This window comes from Buteo buteo, chromosome 3 (genome assembly GCF_964188355.1).
Source record: "Buteo buteo chromosome 3, bButBut1.hap1.1, whole genome shotgun sequence".
Classification (NCBI taxonomy): Eukaryota; Metazoa; Chordata; class Aves; order Accipitriformes; family Accipitridae; genus Buteo; species Buteo buteo.
Genome location: NC_134173.1, coordinates 19,640,895 through 19,656,293, shown reverse-complemented (window position 1 = coordinate 19,656,293; position 15,399 = coordinate 19,640,895). Strand labels below are relative to the sequence as shown.

General features: G+C 41.1%; 1 protein-coding gene across 2 annotated transcripts in view; it reads right to left on the bottom strand.

Moving 5' to 3' along the window:
• Positions 1–15,399, bottom strand: part of PIEZO2 (piezo type mechanosensitive ion channel component 2) — a 312,188-nt gene that overhangs the window by 11,944 nt on the left and 284,845 nt on the right. For both annotated transcript variants that reach the window (XM_075022962.1, XM_075022964.1), the window contains exons 40-49: positions 11,668–11,835; positions 9,165–9,557; positions 7,563–7,821; positions 6,884–7,066; positions 6,201–6,453; positions 5,327–5,459; positions 4,731–4,878; positions 4,405–4,619; positions 2,159–2,317; positions 652–799 (exon numbers count right to left, since the gene is read on the bottom strand). In XM_075022962.1, the coding sequence (XP_074879063.1) occupies positions 652–799; positions 2,159–2,317; positions 4,405–4,619; positions 4,731–4,878; positions 5,327–5,459; positions 6,201–6,453; positions 6,884–7,066; positions 7,563–7,821; positions 9,165–9,557; positions 11,668–11,835 (2,059 nt within the window). The remainder of the gene's footprint in view (positions 1–651; positions 800–2,158; positions 2,318–4,404; positions 4,620–4,730; positions 4,879–5,326; positions 5,460–6,200; positions 6,454–6,883; positions 7,067–7,562; positions 7,822–9,164; positions 9,558–11,667; positions 11,836–15,399) is intronic.

Sequence of the window (15,399 nt, the reverse complement as noted above, 5' to 3'; positions counted from 1 at the left end):
TATGGTTGCAATCTTTATAGTGGTTATAAAGACTCCAGAATTTGCAAGTTTAATTTGAACTGAAGCTTAAATGACTTAAAGAGACTGAAATTCAGTCAGACAAATGGTGGGTTTATCTGGCTTGCAGTTCAGTTCTGGATGTGCAGGGGCTCTCCCGAGATAAAGGAGCCAGCTGAGTTCCCTCTGCAGTTACAGGAACCAGGTGTCCCTGGGACCTACACTGTGGAGGCACAAGCTCTTCCTTCTCCTGACCTTTCTTTCTCTTCAGCCACAGCTTCCCTGCTACTGCGGGTTACTCATTTAGTTGTTATGGACAAAGTGAGCCTGTGTGAATACCAGGACTTTCAACCCCAGCCTTGAAATTCAGGCATGCAATTAAGCTAGCAGGCGCATGCTTGTGGAGCTCATGTTAATGGTGGAAAAATCAGCTAGGCACAAAAGAGAAGCCATCTGAAATTTCACTGGCGGCGACTGCCAACTAACATAAAAGTACCCAATAGTCTGAATATTTCTGAACATAAACACCAGGTGTATCTTCTAACAAACTGTCTTTATGGTGGATTTCCCAATTGTTTAGGGACTCATGATTATTTCTCTTCAGTTCTGCATGGGGGAGAGGAGGCCCGGATCACTCATATGGGGCTTCCTTACTTTTTCTGACTCTCGCCAACACTTCAGGATGAATATATGAGCATAGATATCTTCAACACAGATCCAGCTGGAAAGACTGAGAGTGGTATCAGTCCAAACCCAGTCCATTACTGCTCTCAGCTCGGTCAAAAACGGAACTAGGCGGAACCTGAAGGGAAACCACAGCAGGTAACTCATCAGAAATGGGGATCAGATTAAATGACCACAGTAACTGTATATATGACAAGAAAGAGAACTAAGCCAATGTTAAAAGACAGTTTAGTGGGAGATTTTGCAAAAATAAATACAATCATATCCCAAGATTGCACAGCTAGTACTGATGGTTTGAGGGTGGTAACTCTTGCCATAGTTCATGTTCCTCTAGATCTCCTTGTCAGGCCATAAACATGCTTTTACAACGTTATGCCCAATAACTGTGATTGAGCCACTGATGGGATGGTACAAGAGACACTTCCTTGTATCCCCAAATTCCTATGACCTGGGAGCAGAGTAGAGGAACATCTTTTCCACAGGATGGTAGGAATTTTATACCTCCTTACAACAAGTGGTGCATGGCTTCTTTGCAGTAGGTGGGCAGTCCTCAGCTGCATATGGAATTTGGTTTTATGACTCAGGATTAAGCAGCAGCAGAAGGTGGGCTAACAGGAAACCAACATGCACATAGCAGCTGTTCAAAGTGCATCACTCCCTTTACTAGTCCCAAATTTTTCTGCTTGGCCAGGTCACAAAGACGATTTCATGTGAAGAAAGCTTTTTTCTGTAACTTTTCCTACTGGAATGCAACAAGCCCATACTGAAAATATTGGGAAAAGGCTGAAATTATTCCAGCTTTTCTGTGAAATAAGTCTACACTCTGAACTGGCTTAATCACAACATCATGGTAACAGCGTAAGTGGAGGGTGGGGTATGCCTCCTTAACACCGCCTTTCACTCCGAGGTGACACTGTGCCTGTTACTTGCACTAACACTCCTAACTCCTGAAGGGTTTCAAATATGCAGCACTTCTCAAAAGATACACAGAGGAAACATTCTTTGATGCATAGCTCTTGTTTCTCACGTGTATTATCTTTCACTTTATTCTTCTCACCTGCTGAGTACAGCCTGCTCCAAAGATCTTTTTGTGATTTGATGCCTTTTACTACTTTTTAGGACTGCAGTGCAAATAACATTACCTGTTTTCTAGCACAATGTGTAGCCCCTATCTGTTCACAGAAGTGATTTCTTAGAAGTATTAAAAATGTCTCTTCCATAGGCACCTGAATGGCTGACTGGTATGTCAGGCTTCTGGATTCAGAGTGGGGGACTGATTTTTCTGAAATTTGCATTCCTGAAATTGACTTTTTTGTGGACTACAGGGGACATATGGCATATACAGAGTCTGCTGTACAAAATCTACTGTCTTATTTCCAGCAGGCTGTGAAGAGAAGTCATGAATAACCCCAACATCTCATGATAACAGATCCTTATTTCACAAAAGAAAGGAGGAGGGCAGTAGGTCTAGACTTACCCTTGAAATAAGAACAGGTTGACATAGTTATAACTTTTTGTGAGGAAGTTGCCAAGAACACGAGTTGGATATCCGCAGCGTATCTGATATGCTGATAAGCCGAAATAAACACATTTCACAAAATACCAGAGCTGGGCAACTGTGTTCTGGCTAAATTTCCTGTAATGGAAAAGACAGATAAAGGAAAATGATGAGCTTTGTATCTGTGTATGACCAAATTAGCTTGAAATGTTTTGTGCTCCTGGCAGTATCCCTCTCCTGAAATCCTGTGAAAAAGCCCTTGGTTTCTCACCCCACTGCAGCGTTAAAACAGTATTTGAAAGATGCAGGATGAGAGTCTATAAATAGCATCTGTTGTCACCTCAGGGTCACAGGGCAGAGACTGGAAATAGGCTTCCTGAAGAGTGGAGGCTCTGGGCAGTGCCCTCTCGCTCTGGAGGCTGGAAGTGTCCTGCTGCCCAACACAGTTTGCCCTCGGCCCCTAAGATGGCACATCCCTCTGTGAGCCCTGGGTAGACAGTGCTTTGCCTGGCTTTTGAGAGGGCTGACACCTGGACTGAATCTCAGCAGCTTTAATGGCTATTTGTGTTCATGGGGGCACCTCCACGGCCATGAACTCATACAGGAATTGGAGTTGGAGCGACCTCCCAAGATCATCTTTTTTACCGTCCCCGGCTTGAATCAGGTCTAATTACATCAAATTGTTCAGGCACCTGTCCAGTTGAGTTTTGAATATCTCTGAAGAGGGAGATCCCACAACCTGCCTGGGCAACCTGCTCCAGTGTTTGACTACCATCATGGTGAAAAGATTTTTCATTCGTAACTGGAATTTCCCTTTTTTCCAACTTGTGGCCTATCTGAAAAGAGCTTAGCTTCTCAATGCCCTCCTAATAGGTAGCTGAAGACAGCTCTTCCCTTTCTCTTCTCCAGACTGAGCTAACCCTGTTCCCTCAACTTCCCTTCACATGTCAGGTGCTCCATCCCCCTGACCATCTTGGTGAACAAGTGCCATGTCCAACTGCAGTTCAGCAGCATGGTGGAACTGCAGGAGACGCCTCATGATGGGTGGGATTTGTGAGCCAGACATGATCCAATATTCAATTACATCCCGCAAACCTATTTTCATTAAGAAATTTGCAGGGGCTTCTAAGAATCAGCCTGACTTAGAAGGAACACAGGAGGTTTCTGATGCAGATTTGAGGTTAACAACTTGATATAAATTTCATAAAAGCACAGAAAAAGTCAAAATTATTTTACTGCCTTTCAAGTGACCAAATAAAGCCAGAAGTTTTGCATCAATTCTCAATGTGCAGTAGATAGGACATCCACTTCAAAAATGCTCTTCTTTTTCAAGTTGGGGCACAATTACTACTGCACTGAGGAAAAATAAAACAATTGGTTTTGAGAGGAAATGAGACCTTTCAGTCTTTCTTTACACTATGCATGTATTTTGTTTTTTCCCAGTAAAATAACTTGACTGTTGATGAAGTGAGATATGCCCAGGTGACACACTCAATTTCCCTGTATAGTCAATGGAGTGAGGTAAATACTTCAAGTCCTAAGAATGGAGTTAGCCAAGCACTAGAGAGAGAACCTTACCACCTCTGCAGTGCAGACTGAGGTGGTAACTGCCTTGAGCCATGCAAGGAGAAATGTTAGATTTGGGAGTGAACCTGACCAGGGATGTGATACCAGATTTCACGCAGCAGGTGACCACCTCCACATTGCCTCCAGACCCATGGGGCAGGAGCAGGGGAGGAGAACTGTTGCTCTTCAGAAGAGACATGGGTTTTAGACATTCCTCAGTCTAAGGAGATTTAAATCCACAGTTCACACATTCCAGGAAAGTGCTAAATTGTAGGTTACTCTGAGAGAGACATTTTCTATTCACTGTTCTAAACCAGTGTGCAGCAGTCTTGGGAGTAGGGAACCGAATCAGAGGCCAACATTGTCTCACCTGAGGGCTCTAATCATTCAATTACAGGCAAGTTCTCTTTCCCCTGCTTGCATTTTAGCCTAAGTTGGGAATATTTCTGTACATACTTACATAATTAATTCTTCCTCAAACTTATGTTGGCCACAGTTATTGCTGTGGAAAGGCACTCCAACATTCTGCTTAGAAATGAGATCAAGAAGAAACCTGTTCATGATTCCAAAGCTGAGTTATAACCATCTCAAATTTAAATACAAACAACTTGATAGAGCATCCGTATTCCACCCATATTGTCTGATTATAAGGGTTATACCTTTCTGTCACTCCAGGCAAGATAAAGAACATCCAGAAATGTATTCCGAAAACAAGGATGACCTGGAAGATGACCTTTCCCATGACAGTCTTTTTGAGGTACAGTGCTCGATCTACCACCATGGTACCAAACTGAATGAGCACCATCACCAAAAATGCCTCCGGCACCTGGTCCTCTGATAATGAAGAGGTGATATCTGCTGCTGCAGAGTGTTTCTGAAAAGGAAAATACAACAGAGTGGTCGAGGAAGGAAGACACATGATACTTAGCATCTACAGCATGTAAGTCCTACTGAGGATTTACAGATAGATGCCTCTGTGACATACCCCAAAAGCCCAAAATCCAAACACAATGATGATGAAGTCCACTGTATCTGCGAGGAACATCAGCACATACACATCAGTCACTGCACTGTAGTCTGGATGAATAAGATTGTAGAAAAACTGTCTGATGGGCACATACACCTGGAGAGTCCTAAAAAAACATAGACCGCAATGTGATTTAACAACACTGTAACTTGCACTGAAGAAAAGAATGGCTGGGTGTGGTATGATTAATGTTTCTAAAGATATCTAAGATCTACTCTGACACCCTTCACATGGCTTCACAGATACCAGTCCCTTGTTCTGATTGCTTCTAAACCACTGTAATAGAATTTGTTCAGTAGAAATATGCATAGCCAACAAAGATCACACAGGATATTTAGCTTTTCTATCAGGAAGTTGCCATTTGAACAACTGCTGATTGTCCGAATTTCAGCTGGTGGGACTTAGAGTGAAAGCATCTGCATACAATGAACTGTACACATACCCATTCATCCCCTTGAATAAACAGGAGTAACCTGCTCTCTTTAAAATGCTGTTTTATTGCTTTACTGTTTGGAACCTCCCCCCAAACCCACACAACTTCTCACATTGCTCACTTTTTAATTGTAAAGGCCTTGGCTTTGATCATTTGTTCTCGAAACTTTTCCATAAGAAGCTCTTTTCTAGATTTTTGCTTGATGCTTAACACACTGCTTCCTTTCTGACTGCTGTTTCGTGTACTGGTACTTCCTGAAAAAAAAGGGAGGGAAAGAGAAGCTAATTAAAATTCAAAGTTTAAATACACAAACTAGAAAGTAATAACCCTCGAGACTTCCATCCTGTGTATAAGTCCCACATTTGATAGAAGCTTTGAAATGAATTCTTATGGTTTTTTTCCAGTATGATAAAATCTTGAGAGCATCCACTAAAGGTTTAATAACTGGCATATCAAAATTTGATTAATAACTATAAAAAGAGAAGACTAGCAATAAAGGCAAGTATTTGATTGATCTGACTCAGTCATCTCAATTGGTAATATATACATTCAGACTAGAGTAAGCGCACCCTTTTTACAAGATGGGGTAAGTAATCTGTTTCAATATACCTAATCAAACCTTTTTCTCACTTCAAGTATCATCAAATGTAGTTATGAAAAATACACATGCTTTGCATTCCCTCTAGCTGGAGATTATGCTGAACCAGAAATTCTGGATCTGGGCCACACTAAGCATTCCTTTCAGAACTTTTGGATAATGTCATCTTAAAAACATAGTGAATCACAAAGTATGGCTCTCCATTTGAACTTTAAGAAGGCTTGGAGTGTGTTCAAATGTGAAGATACTTTGGTTCATATCATATTTCCTCACTGAGGAGCAGCAGCATTCAGTAGCCTCTGGGATCTCCACAGCAACCGGCACAAGGTTTCAGCAGGATGATCCTATGGGAAATGAATGATTATTCTTCAAATCCCAGAAATGCCATGACATTTACCTCTCTTAGATCTGTGTGAGGAGAAGCTGGACCTGTGTGAAAGCTGTGATACGCTGCTAGAGCTCTTCCTCCTGATGGCGGTCTGCTGCTCGGGGAAGTGGACATGGATGGACTCCACTGATGCTGCAAGATTGACAGATTTCAAAGAGGCAGAAGAGTCTCTCCTGCCTCCTGTCAGAGACAGCTCATCATCAGTATCCTCTTTATTACTGGAGCTGTCCCCTTTCTCGTCTTCATCCCATAATCCATGGCACTAGCAGAAAAAGAAGAGAGCATTTCAACCTTGTATTTCTGTCACAGTATTTATCATAGGCATTGCTAAGCTCAGTCATGTGTTCACAAGGGCGAAGACAAATTCATTGTGTTAGGATATCATAGAATCACAGAATCGTTTAGGTTGGAAAAAACCTTTAAGATCACTGAGTCCAACCGTAAACCTAACACTGCCAAGTCCACCACTAAACCACGTCCCTAAGTACCACATCTACACATCTTTTAAATACCTCCAGGGATGGTGACTCAATCACTTCCCTGGGCAGCCTGTTCCAATGCTTGATAGCCCTTTCAGTGAAGAAATTTTTCCTAATATCCAAATGAATGACTTTCCTGTATCACGTGAGTGACTAAAAAAATTAAAACTAAAAATTAAATATGAAGTAAGAAACTACATGTACTCAGATTACCTTTAAAATGGATCTGTGGAAGAATAAAGCAAGGAGTTGAACAAGATCATAGTGCACATAACCCTCTTTCTTCTCAATGCCAATAATATTGGGTGGATGGTAAGGTTTATCTTTTGTGTAATCCACATATTTATTCCAAGGAAAGAAGCCAAACTGGAAGAAGTACTTGATGACAATGGCCACCTGTTCAGAAACACAACACACTTGGGGTGTTTTATAAGCATGTGACATTAAGAGGAGAGAAATATGACTACTTTGTCAGTTTTATGAGAAGATAAACAAACATATTAATTGCTACAGAGGAACAACAGTTCATATTGCCTCAGTAATAAAGTCAATCAACATTTACCAACAGATGATGCTCAGTGGTACCTGAGATACCACAAGCAGTGTATACTGTCTCTTGATTACCAATTATATAGTAGCTGTTTGCAAGCGGTCTGTTCTTGTCATAACTGCTTTACATGTCAGGAAGGATATTGCTCATTGCAATGAAGAAAAACACAAACAAGACCTTTTCATACCACAGAAATTCCTGAGGATTTCAGCAAATATTTATATTAATATGAAGGGCCAAAGGCCCCTGGTCCCAGAGAGCAAAAACAAAAAAAGAGACCATGCAAAGGTTACAACTTAACTTTTCTGGGTTAGAAATGGGGTTGTAAAAACAGCAGCATACCTCAGTGTAGACAATGGCTGTCATCCAGAAACGTTTGCTTGGCCGAGGAACAGACAGCATGGCCCAAAGGAATATAAGGATGGGAAGCACCAGGGTTATCATGGAGGCAGAGATCATGTGGTTAAGGATGATCACAAAATAGCACACCATTTCTGAGCGGGCCACCAGCGTATTGTACAGGGCATAAATAAGAAGCAAGACTCGAGGCTGACCAACATAGAACTTCTCTGACTCCTCTAGCTCGTCATCGTGAAACATCCTGTGAGGAGCACAGTACCGTAAATTAAATGAAAATTAATTTCACAAGACCTGCTTTTTAAATTACTACTATTTTTCCTTTTGAAAAAGTACAAAATTCTGATGCTGAGTTCAATGAAAAAAAAAAAAAAAGGGATTTGGTATTATATGGTATTAAATAGCCTGAATCAAAGCTCAGAAAACAAGAATTTCAGGCAAAATAACTAGAAGCACTGTTCTGCTGTTTTTTAATTTACCCAGAGAATCAGCCTGGCCCAAGAACTTCTATAAGCATCGCTTTCCTACAGTTGCCCTACCAATGTATCTTACGTAAATCACACCATGCTGGTGGGGCCCTGTCTGGATTAATATCTGATTTATCAACACAGGTGGGAATTTGGAGAAACTCCAGAGGTCCACCAGGAGACGTATGTTATGAATAGTCCTGTGACATAAGATTAGAACCTAATAAATGCCCTTGAGCATTAGATGTGTCCAATCTTCTCCCCTTTACCTAACTCAAATAAATATAAAAGGCTGCAAGAAATCACTATGTGACTTTCACATACATTCACAATTCTTTTTGCTTTCCATAAAGAGTGCCCTGGCCTGAGAAGAAATCTCACTGAAAAGCAGAAATTACTATGGAAAACCAGAAGAAAAGACACTGCATCTACAAAGTCAGACCTGCACAGCCTCTCTCTCTCCAGATGCAGTCAGGCTGAAAGGCATTTCTATGGTTTAAGATTTTGTCCTTGCATTCGGGGAAGCTCTCCGCTAGCTCAGCCAGGCTGGAAAGCAGAGGAAGAGCAGCAGCACCATCCCCACCTCAACACTGGTTGTGCTGCTGAGGGGCAAAGAGGGGAGCATCCTATCCCTTATGAAAGTACTTAGCAAGGTGGTCAGCCCTCAGCTCCTACTGGCTTAAACAAAAAACTCTGCCAAAGATCAGAATTTCCCTTATAGTAATCCAAAATAATTAAAAGAGAAACATTTTCCCAGATAGCCCTGGAGGAAATGTATCTGAAATCACAGTTGCCTGGAGAAGAGAAGCCCTCTCCACCAGGAATATTTAGAAAATCCCTTGACCCCATGACAATTGCAGCACAGAAATCCGATGCTACTTGGAACAGTTAGGTATGGTATCTGGGCAGAAAGCGGAGATTCCTTCCAACAGGAATTTGAATCAGTTTGGAAATCTGTAATTAGAACAACTGCACAGGAAATGAGCTTCTTCCCTTAAATCAAACTTAGTGCAAGGTCTGTATAGGAAACTGTAGGCTAGTCCTGAGACAAAAAACCCCAAAGTAATGACAAAACTTCACAGACTGGGACCAACAATCTTTCCCTGTCGAAGGTCCTTACTTGTTCAGAAGCAGCTCACTAGCCGTTAGCTCGTGCGTCAATGGAGGGAGAATCGTATCATTAAGTTTGTCCGTCCGACTGTCGTCTGGGCTCACCATCATGAGGCTCTTACCAGCTGAGTCATCTGGGGAGCCAAAGGGAAGGTGTTCAAAGCTGACAGCTTTGCTATAGGAAGGTGGAGCTTCTGCATTGCTATCCACAGTGGAGTACAATGGCACATCGGTATCGGGAGTATACGCAGCTCCTTCTGAACCCAGGCTATAATCTTCCACCTCCTCTTCCTCCGGCCTTGATGCAGAAGGTGCTCCTTCCTCTTCATGCTCCCCTTCTACCTCCTCAATGGTTTCTGTTGTCCCTTGACGAGAATAGAGCATGGTGACCTGTGTAGGTTCACTGTTGGGGATGGATGAAGAGAGAGAGTTGAGGCTTACAAGGGTCACCACCAAGCAAATTTGCTAATTGTACCATTATGTAGACAGCTGAGGAACCCCACTGCATTCCCAGGCCTTCAAAGTTCATATAATCTGGTAGAAAATACATCATCATGATCTCCACTTACACAGATGGACCATCTGGGTCCATCCACCCCCTGAATGACAATCCCACTGAACTCACAGTGATTCACTCTTTTCACACCAGCAAAGGGCAAATTAATATAATCATCAAGAGAAACTACACTAACTTTCTGCAAGTAGTTCAAGCAGTTTCTGACCAGAATCAGGACTTGCTCTTACATCCGTTTAAAGCATGCTCCATGGTGAATGATAGGCAGCCATGGAGTTCCTTCTAAACACGGTGCTTTTAACAACCACCGTATGGGTGCTGTATACAACTGGAACATGAGCTGAACACACCCATCAACCCTGATTCCAAATAAAAGAACAAATAAATTGCTAACATGGAGAAATACAATCCAGATTACAAAACTGTTCCAGTAACAGGTATCTTGCTTACCTTTAGATTGCCCTACGTTCTTCAATACAGTCTTCCTTTTTACCTTACCTGCCTGCTTTTCTTCTGTGTCTACCTCTTTTCTTTTTCAACTGTTCTTATTCACTCTGTTCAGTTCTCTGCTTGTTCACCTTGCTTACTCTCAGCTTTGCATGTCCATAATCACTTTCTCTTTTAATGCTCTGTGCTCTGCAACAGTCTCAGCTGATGTAAATTCATGCAGCTTGATGACTCCAGATGGGAATCTGGACACCATAATTTTAGAAATATTTTTTTGGCTTTGCTTTTACCCTTTTCATCACTTACAAGTATTTTTTCACCTCTCCCCTCGAACATCACTCTCTTTTTAGTCTCCATTCCAGTCCTTCTCCATAGGTTAGACAATAGGTATCAACTCAGTGTCTTTTGTTGGCCACGTGTTCTTGTATCTCAACAGACACAAAATGAGATTTTACATAGCTCCTATGAAATGAATGGGGCCATGTTTTCACCTAAAGTATAACCTTTTAAAGAAAACTGGCACTGGCAAAGCCAGCTGGTACTACCATCTCCTGCCAAAATTAAAAATTAAGTTCCACCTCTTTTTCTTTCACACTGCTTTCAAACTTACTGTAGCTACGTTAGATCACTTTATTTCTAGCAGATTTTTAACTAGAACTTGTAACACTATTATGAGGATGTCTTTTGATGATTCACAGTAGCACTCATCCTGGCTGAAATGCACAAAACCATATAATCCCATCATTTCAAAACTGATCAACACCAAAAATTTGTTAAGACACTAAACGCTGAAAAAGAATGATCTAATATACCATAAAGTTTCATATTTATAATATTTATAATACTAGTTGAAACACTGTTTCCCAATGTCATATAAACCCTGGGTTTTACCTGCTAAATAGTGAGTGAATGGCTCTGAACAGTTCTCTCTTGCACTGGATATTAATATTATTCACTATCTTTTCATAGCTATTTTCCCCTTCTTAATTCCAACACCTCATAGACTGTAAATCAATGGTAAATTAATCAAAACATATTTAGCAATCTTTCCTATATGGGGAAAACTAAAAATTGAAAGAGCCGGGCCAATGTTTGCCTATCTTAGTTTCTAAAATTAGACATCTAAGTCCATATTTAGGATAACTGATTAGCTGAGAAACTTCACTTCCAGCTTCCAGTCTTAATAAGAACAACCAGCAGCTTGCTAACTCTGAAAATCAGACTCTTTTTTAGATGAATCAATACAGACTTCAGCCTGGTTTTAGACAGCCAGTGTAATGTAATGGAACAACTTTTAAAAATACATGAATTAAGGATGAAAAACAAAAACAAAACAAAAAAACAGAATAAAAAGTGAAACAGCAAATGAGTCCTAGATTATGACCCTGACTTTGAACCTCAGAATTGTGCCACAACACAGAGGGGAGTAAAGCTTCCATTAACCATGCAACTACTCTGTACACCACATATCTGCAAATGCAAATTTCTGTACCCTGCAGTAAGTATAACGGTATGGGTAAATGAGTGAACAAAGCATGCATGAGTTAAGCACCTTGACACTATACTGCCACTGTCAGCTGATGAGGAGGACATATCCATGCTCTGCATTTTACGAAGCCTAGGTCGAGCGCGCTCACTTGTTTTAGGAACAGTGTCTGGTCCATCTAAATCATCAAGGGTTGACTGCCTTGAGAACAGCATGGTTGCTTCAGTGTAGCAGCTAGCAGCGCAAACAGTTATAAAGATAGTGTTAAATACAAATGATACTACTATACACATGGTTCAGTAAACAAATATGCTTGCCATGCAGCAAAACACTGACACAGAGAAAAAAGGTTCAGAGAGAAGATAAGGATTTGTTTAGAGTCACCATGTAAACACATTTCTAGGCACAGATTGCTCGTGGTCATATTGATATAGGGGCTATAGAAGGTTAACAACCATCTATTCACTATTCAAAGAGATATGAAACAAACACAATGCTCTACTTGCTTTCCAGGGGCACCAACTTACGTATGTGAGGTTTTATTTTCTTAATTTCCTCCTGAAATTTCCAAATTCCACAAAAATGTTTTGGGAAGTGACCTTCTCTGCACAAATTCTATTTTATTAATGATATACTGTGCTGAACCTTTTTACACAGGTACAAGCCAATTTCCTAAAAAAAGCCCTTAAAACTGAATAAGCTCATATTCCACAAATAGAAAAATAGCTGTCAGACATTGGCTAATCCTCTTTCCGAACCAAAGAGCCAAATCGGATATGTTTCTTAGCCAGTAGATGCATGCCAAATATAACCTGCTCTGCATGGGATGGCTTTTTTTTTGATATTTAGTAGTAAGCCCTGATGATTCTTTCCAGAAGATATCACTATTACAATCACAGCTTAAAAACTATTTCAAAATTGGTAACATGCATGTCTTGAAAGAAAGAACAATATAATAAACCCTTATCTCCTTTCACTTATCAAATACAACAGGACACCAGAGACATACACCATACACTGAGCATTTATGTGTTACTGGAGAAAAGAAGAACTGGATGAGTTACGAGAAAGAAAGTACATTATTAAATACAAGCATATAACATAGCAACAGGAAAGAAGCAAATACATTAATGACATATGGTAGGCAAATGAATTATTTTTCTTGTAGAAGTCTTTGAAAAACACAAATGCCTATGAAATAAGTTGAGGGACCTGGTGTTTTAACACATGCAGTGATTTGCCTGAGTCTCTCACACAGAATGAGAGAAGAAAGGACCCCAAACCCCAGGATTTACACTCTACTTTTCTTCTTTTGAGTCCATCTATGTTACACCTGAGCAGCAGCAGCAGGGGATTTGCTTCCTTGGCAAGCATTATGTTTGTCCAAGGGCACAGAGAATTGGAAAAGAGGTCAGAAGGGAAGTGCAATGGCATTTGCTGCGTTACTTTGGTCTTGCTAGCTAGAAGTGAGGAAAAAAATCCGCTGGCATGAAGTGACAGTTTGCAATTATTGCCTTAAGGAAAATGGGGAGGAAAACAGCAAAATATGTGGAGCAAAGAAGCAGTTATTCTTAGGCCTATACTCACTAATGGTCTTTTTTGACAGAATGGGCTGAGGCTAGAAGCATACTTTGGTCTTTGAGTAGAAGAAAAGTATCACCAACATACCAAAGGTATTGTGAAATACTTTCCCTAGAAACAGTATTAATGGCAGGGGCACCTCTGTCCTGCCAGTTCATTTGGCCAAGACCCTTTACAAGCCACTTCATTACTTCTGCATGTGCGTAAAGGCACACAAGCATCCTCCAGCAAAACCTGGAGGGCCATCTGCGTGGTGCAGGGGTTTGGTGAAGAACCAAATGCTGCTTCCTGCAGGCGCAGCAGATCCGCCCTCGAGGCCTGATTCAGCAGCATGGCAATCAGTCGGAGCTCCGTGTTACTGACTCAGGGGGTCATGAGGGAGGAGGTTTCCCTTTGCGCGTACACCCATGGAGAACAGCCAGGCAGTTGTACTGTCGGTGAGGTTTTCGTGCTAAAATATAGGGAAATGGCAGCAAGTGGACAATCTGTTTTTGCAGATTACCTTTCTGTCTGTGTGCTATGTTATCCCCATGTTATTTTACATCTTAAGGGCTGAGTTTATTCTTTTCAAGAGCAACACCTCTTACTAAGGTGTTGAAGTATTTTAAATGCAGACATAGTTCAAAGGGAACCTTCCAAGGGCCTTAAGCAGAGCAGCTGTTGAAATCAAAGTAGCACATGCCTGTTCATATATTTTCAATGGAAGAAACATATGCCAGCTGCCCTCTAAAACACCTAAGTTCTGCCCTGGGTCCCAGAAAACTCAAAGGAAAAACATCTATTAATCCCAATAGATAAAAACATTTGCCCAGACGAAGTCCCTGCAGTAGTTTGGTTTAAAGCTGTTTTTAATGAAGGATGAATCATCAGAAGAATTATTGACTAAGTAGCTGCTCTGTATCCTTGAACGTTAGATGTGTATGAGATGACACCTGTAGCACAGTCTGTATACTCCTTATGTACTTTAGGAACATGCTTCCGAACATGGAGGAAATGGGAACGTCAATAAAGTGGAGAGATTTACACTTGGCAAAGCTGATGTTGACTCAGTCATTGACTATCACATAAATTTAATCCAAGCATATCTTCCTGAGTGACTTTTCACATTTGTGTCCTTGGAGACCTTGAAAAGCATTAGCTTCTTGAAATCATTCAAGGACTAGGTATTTTAAATTGAATGTTCATTAAAAGCCCCGAGTTCAAGCATTTTATATGAAGTTGATCGGGTATCCATTTCAAATGGGGATATATATAGCAGAGATGTTTTTATCCTTGGTGAGCGATAAATTTCTTACTTTATTGACTTCCTTTTTGCTAAACAAATTTACCCTTCCCAGAGAGTTTATTAGTTTAAGGGGTGACTTACAAATTTTGGGGTTTTTTTCTGTCCACGGGCTAGTTACTGACTGGCATTACCTTTATGAACTACTACACTCCCCACACCTGCAAGCAAAGATCCCAAACATTTCCTATCATTCACGCTCCTAAATCAGACCCAGATCCAGCCCCAAACTGGGACTCTGCTTTCCTCTTTTCTCCTGCCTCCCAAGGCAAACATTACTTCTCCCGTACTCCCTGCCTCAAGCCCTATTCTCCCACCTGGTGTGGGAAGAACAGCTGAAAAGTGGTGTCTGTTAACACCCTGACTGCATTTGTATGTCCACTCTTACAGGAGGGTCAGGGGCTCCCACCTGCAGCCCCTATAAAAGCCTACACACAGGTCGAGTTGGGAACTGAATATGTTATTTGTGATGGACAGAAATTACACAAACTGAGCTGCATACAAAACCTTGGACATTCTGAAATCTGGCTTAGGACCTGCGTCTAGCTGCTATTTCATAATTGTAGGCTAAGTTCCATAAAGGCAGCCAACTGGTTTTAGTAAGTTCCCAACCATGTTACTGAACTTCACAAGCTGTTTAACTTACTAAGCAGTTCATCAGTCAAATGGAAACAAATGGCAGCAAATGCTCTACCATGCTAGCTCCTGATCCCTTCTGGTGGTGCTCTTCGAAGAGCTTGTTAAGGATCAACATCAGTCTCTTCTCCTGCTGGCCCATATGAACTTTGCACTTTGCCTTTAGGATACATGAGAGTATTTATACATAAAGAGAAACCAAACAATTACATTACGAATACCTCATTATACCTCTAGCTGCTGTATAGAAAAATGACTGAGAATAAATGACAGCCCTACTGAAAGAGAAAATCCCACAT